The 6,038-nt window shown below is 38.3% G+C and overlaps 1 protein-coding gene across 1 annotated transcript; it reads right to left on the bottom strand.

The window, feature by feature from the left end:
- Nucleotides 1-18: 18 nt before the first annotated feature.
- Nucleotides 19-5,547, bottom strand: LOC134241190 (uncharacterized). Its single transcript, XM_062723267.1, has 9 exons — nt 4,508-5,547; nt 4,113-4,334; nt 3,881-3,971; nt 2,392-2,610; nt 1,806-2,141; nt 1,374-1,613; nt 1,037-1,199; nt 528-754; nt 19-400 (listed from the first exon to the last, which is right to left on the bottom strand). Exons 1-9 carry the CDS (start codon nt 5,520-5,522, stop codon nt 286-288), a joined length of 2,628 nt encoding a protein of 875 aa, XP_062579251.1. The 5' UTR covers nt 5,523-5,547; the 3' UTR covers nt 19-285.
- Between the last annotated feature and the right edge of the window lie 491 nt (nt 5,548-6,038).

Below are 6,038 nucleotides of genomic sequence, written 5' to 3'. Positions count from 1 at the left end.
GCATCAAGCATGCTGGCCACTTCCCTAGCAGTCAAGTTCATTTTGTCCTGAGTGCCATTAGCCATGTGTTTGGACAGCTCCTCAAGTCGAGTGTAGGCAGGCATCTTAGACATTCCCTGGGTCAGGTTATACAACATCCAGCCCTTCCACATCACCTGCTCGGGATACCCCTTACAGGCCTCTGTTGTGTAACCTGCCATCTCATTCATCATGGACATGACGCTGCTCTGGGCCACCGGTGAGAGATTCTGTCGGCTCAGACAAGATGTCAGCTCGGCAAGAGCTTCACAGAAGACAGGGCCTGAACCAGTCGGGGTACATCAGGGCTCTCTTGAAGCTGGCTATGTAGTCAAGGTTACAGACTGCGACACCCATTGTCTCATCTCCAAATAAGGCAAGTCTACAATAATGAACATTAGCATCATAATTGTAAAATTTGAGTTAATCAATTATTGTAATCAATTTATCAAAGAAATCTCTTGTATAAACACTGTCATAAATTCTATTCTACTTTGTGATAGACTTACTGTACAGCATTTTCCATTTCTGTTGTTACATTACGTAGTACAGGTGACAAGCTAGCAAACACCACCTCTGCTGTCATGTTCTGGGTCTTCTGTGCGTACTTGGCCATCAACATGGAGTTGAGAATGCCTGACATTGGTTTGTTATCTCTCTCATTGTCCATCTTCTGCATTATGTTGTACTCCATTATCATCTTTGCAACCATTTCCTCTGTCATCTTGTACATGTTCTACAAATGAAAAGCTTGTTTTTTTTAATCTATCAAGTATTGGAAACCATTTTAAAATTTTTTAGAAATCTCACATCTTTCAATGGAATAGTTATACATGTAATCTCAATGTCATTTCATTACATTTAAATCATTCAAAGTGTGACATCCATATAATGAAAGAACCTGTATTCAGATTTCTGGCAGAATACTATTTTTTGTGTAAATATTCATGTACTATGTCTCATTTTATGAAAAATGTTGAGGATGGTTCAAGCTAAGGAATAAAATGTTATGCTTTACCTGGTTATTCTGGAAAACTCTGCTGAGTGCACCACATCTCATGGTCACACTGGCCATGACATCAAATACCATTTTAAACACAGGTACACCCTGGGCTACTGCACATCCTGAGGTGTGGTTAGCAATGCAACCCAAAGTGGTCATAAGGTCTGACCTGTTTGCACTTTTGAAAAAAAAAAAGCAAAAATAATTGACTTTTTTACCTTGACACCAGTGAAATGGATATATAACTCAATTGCTAATGCAGTAAAAATAGTCTCTTAATTTACTATATTATTGTCAATAGACTTTATAGCATTGATTATTACAAAAAGTGTGGAACTTAAACATCACTTACCTGCACATTTCACTTTCTGAGATAAACCTGCCAAAGCAAGCTGCTTTAGCATAAGGAATATCACAGACAGGCTCAGGCATGGGTATAGGACTACACATCTCATGCATCATGTTGGAGATAGGGCAGTGTCTGATGAAAAATCCCATCTTGTTTGTCATATTTCTCATTACTTGATGTTGAATAGTCTGACTGCATCCACTGACCTTGGAACTCATACAGCGTGATGCTAAAAATAGCTCCCTGAAAAAAGGAAATTACCTTTATATAACTACAATTTTTTATTTACAAATACCAAGTCTCTAGCAAATACTACAAAAGTGTATATAAAATAATTATTTGAAATATTTCATCTGGGTCATTATTTAAAGTCTGACATTTAAGTAATAGTTAATGAGAGAATTCTGAAAAGATATAATTCCACACAAAACATACATGCAGACTTGATCATAATCCCTTGGCCGGGCTTTCTTTGTGGCCTCCATCTTCTCCATGTCTGACATCATGACAAGACTGTGTAACATTTTGTGTTCCTCCACACACTGGGAAATCTCTTCCACTTCACACTTGGATTCTTTGTTGTCACCTAACATCATTCGAGACATCATCTCACAGGTCGCGTTATCTCGAGCCATCATTCCAGGACAGTAGTCATGACCCAGAATCTGCATGATGGTTTTGAGTCCGTCGTACACAGCTATAGAATCGTACTCGGAGCATTTGTTGTGAGCCTGGGCAGTCCTGATCATGGTCAAAGTGTTATTTAATTCACTGTAAATAGAAAATATCCACAGGACTTGATTAAGGACATCATTTAATAAATTGATACCTTAATTAATATGATAAAAGAGAAACACATTTAATCTAGTATGTAAAAATATCTTCCTATTAATTGAATGAAACAAAAAGCATGATTTTCTAAAAATAAAAAGAAGGGAGCCATTTTAGTACTCTGAGCTTTCAAAGTGCATTTACGTGTACAGAAATATTTTTGCTGTGCTTCATAGGTGCAATCACTCACTAGCAGATAGCTGCGCGGGAGATGGCCGGTTTGTTGATGGCTGTAGCCAGTCCTATAACACTGCGAAGTCCACACTCGTACTGACCCGGGTCACCAGAACAAGCGCCCTCTAGTGCTGTACGCTTGATCAAGAATCCTAGCTGACTGGCAGCCTGGTGGCTGCGATGAGCACAGCGAGAGGTGTGGTAGTCCATACACCACGAGGCCTTGTATACATCCCTGACAAAACAGACCAGAAGTCTCTGTCGAGACTGAAGCTCTACTGGTTTGTACTTATAGCAAAGGAAGAGAAAAGTTCTTAAGAAGTTGGGAATTGAAACTTTACCACAGCAATAAAAAGAATAATGATCCTCCATTAAGTCTCTTTATGTTCTTAGTATAGTCTACTTGCATGCCACATTATATTAAAATCAGACCAAAACTGTAGGAGGAGTAGCATTTTGAGATTTTTTAACAGAAATGTCTAATTTTAGTTACCATGGCAACACCGTTCATCGAAATCAAAACCCAATATATAGAATTACGTATCTTAGTGTAGTCTACTTGTGTGCCAAGTTATATTGAAATCAGACCAAAACTGTAGGAGGAGTAGCATTTTGAAAGAATTTCATAGAAATTTCTATTTTTAGTAACAACGGCAACACCGTTAATCGAAATCAAAAACCGATACACAGAATTATGTATCTTAGTGTACTCTACTTGTGTGCCAAGTTATATTGAAATCAGACCAAAATTGTAGGAGGAGTAGCATTTTGAAAGAATTTCACAGAAATTTCTATTTTTAGTAACAAGGCAACACCGTTCATCGAAATCAAAAACTGATAAACAGAATTATGTATCTTAGTATAGTCTACTTGTATGCCAAGTTATATTGAAATCAGACCAAAACTGTAGGAGGAGTAGCATTTTGAAAGAATTTCATAGAAATTTCTATTTTTAGTAACAACTGCAACACCGTTAATCGAAATCAAAACCCGATAAACAGAATTATGTATCTTAGTGTAGTCTACTTGTGTGCCAAGTTATATTGAAATCAGACCAAAACTGTAGGAGGAGTAGCATTTTGAAAGATTGTTTACAGACAGACAGACAGACGGACAGACAGACAGACGGACGGACAGACGGACGGACGACGGACGCATTACTATAGCATAAGCTCTTCTGGTCTCTGACCAGTAGAGCTAATAAAATGTCATTAGAAATGTGTCCTGACTTCAGCTGTCCTTGTACTGAAATTACAATTACTCCAAGTTATTTCCAAAATATGCATGTTCAGTAATACACAGTCATGAAGAACCCAATAACAGATAATATCAATTATTGAATAAATGATTTGAAAAAAAAAAAAAAAAAAAAGAACCCAATAACAGAAAAGCGATTTTTATTCCTTGTAGTTTCTAAAATATATTGGAAGCTTAATGAACATAGAGAATTCCTGTATAACATGGTTTACTCTATCTTCTAAAAAAAAAAAAGCACATAGATTTACCTCATGTTGGGTGTTCTGTTGAGGATAAGGCTTGGCACAAGGTCCATTCCACATTGTATAGCCATGTATGGCTGACACATTGGGTCTTTTTCTAACAAATAAAATGATCATAGGTTAAAATAAAGAATTTACATAAAATACTACCCAAAAAAAATCACTTCTAATTAAAATTGAACAAGTGAAGACAATAATAGAGGAGGTTATAATTATATAACTTCTGTGCTGAATCTACCTTTGTGTGTAGTCATCAGTGGTTTGTTACACCAGCTTTCCATGCAAGTCATAAAGTGCATTCTGTCATCTTTATATTCATCGACAGGATAAGAACAACCCTTGTAGATCTTTCCATCAGCAACTGTGGTTGTACAACCTTGACCTGGCTCACAGGTCATGACCCCTTGTAGGTTACATTGCTCATTATTTGTCATTCCATTGCACTGGAAGCACTTGGTAGCTGCAAAAAGATTCAGCACAATGAATAAAAAAAAATAGCTAAGACATAGTTTTATTGTTTTTTTTTCATTCAGATTTACTTACTTTTGATTTAATTAAAACAATATCAAAAGAAATACTAAGCAGAAACAATTTCAAGAAATCATTAAGCAATATGATTAGACAGATTCTTACGTTCACAAACTGCTCCTGCAACTGTAAATAGTGCATGCATGGTGACATTCAAAGTGGCTCCAGACTCAGCTGGGATCAGATGAGTATACATCTCCATACACCTTGCTGCCTCAGCAAGCTCAGAGCAAGAAGACCATTTCTTCATCTTCATAACCTCCATTGATTTTGACAGGTATTCAATAGGGTAGTCAGGTGAGGTCATCATCTTCGTCATATCGGGCATCATCTCGCGGACTTTGTCTGCTAGCTCATCAACCATCCACTTCTGCATCTCCTCCTCCATTTCTTCCTCTGCACCTTCATCCTCCTTCATCTTCATACCCATCCTCTCCATGGTCTTCATGATCATGCCCTTAGCCATCTTGGCATAAAAGAACTGCAGCATCTTGGTACTATCCCCCATCTGTACGATTTCTTTGACAGCGGTTCTTATCAGGTACGAGTGGTTCAGCCGCATGTTGTGTTCCACCAGTGTTTTATTTATAGCACCAATGGCCATAGACAACACACTATCCTTATCATCCATACTGATCATCATTTCTACCTGTTCAACAAAGTCCATCTCTGGATGAACCAGCCCACTTTCCATCATGGTCAGTTTGATCAGTCCAGATACACTTGTCAGTACACCTTCCATTCCATGCATGTAATCATCTTTCTTCATACACTCTGGAGCTTTCCCAGTCAGTCTTCCCAGCCATCCAGCAAACATGGTCATGGCCTCACTTCTTGATCCATTCAGTTTATCTCCCATCTCTCTCCACATCTTCTCCTGTTGTGCGTCAGGTATGCTCATGTTTTGATCTCGGAAGAACTTCATGGTTTGAACCGCTGAGCCTACCTTGGCTAAATCTGCAGTGAGGAGAACAGAAGAGGCAGACTTCCAGAGGAAGGAGGTGACACAGCCCAGGGCTGGCATGGTTTGACAGATGTAGTCGAGGGTCTGTATAGCAGGGCGTAATGTGTCATGGAATCCATAGCTAGTTTTGGTGTCACAGTGAGAGAGTTTTTCCATCAAACACTTCTTTGTCTTTGTAGCAACCCTGAAACAGTTAAACATGGAGTCATGAAATCAAATTTAAACAAGAGATGTTTGTAAAACACTTATGCCCCCCTCCCCCCAAATTGGAATTTTTCCAAGTCCAAGGGGCAAAACGATTGTACCCAAAACAGAACTTGACCTAGATATTCATCCGATAAATCTGTACATACTAAATTTCATCTCAGCATGTGCAACGGTTGTGAAGAAAATAAACGGAAACTGCAAATAATTGGAATTTTTCTAAGTCCAAGGGGCATAACTCTGTCAACAAGAGGCCCATGGGCCTTATAGGTCACCTGAGCATTATGCAACAACTTTCCAGTGATTGAATTTGATTCATGTTTTAATCCAGATGCTATGGCATTCACAATTCTGAAATAGGCACCATTGATCATCATAACAATACACTTAGCAATTGCTTAGTTTGTTTACTTAATACCCATAGGCAGGGTAGGGGAACAAAAACTGCAGTTCAAGTAATCAGTAATA

This window comes from Saccostrea cucullata, unplaced genomic scaffold, assembly GCF_032062105.1.
Source record: "Saccostrea cucullata isolate Sc308-1 unplaced genomic scaffold, CSIRO_AGI_Scuc_v1 ctg22280, whole genome shotgun sequence".
NCBI lineage: Eukaryota > Metazoa > Mollusca > Bivalvia > Ostreida > Ostreidae > Saccostrea > Saccostrea cuccullata.
The sequence above is the reverse complement of the archived record's forward strand: the minus strand, read 5'-3'. Positions and strand labels throughout refer to the sequence as shown.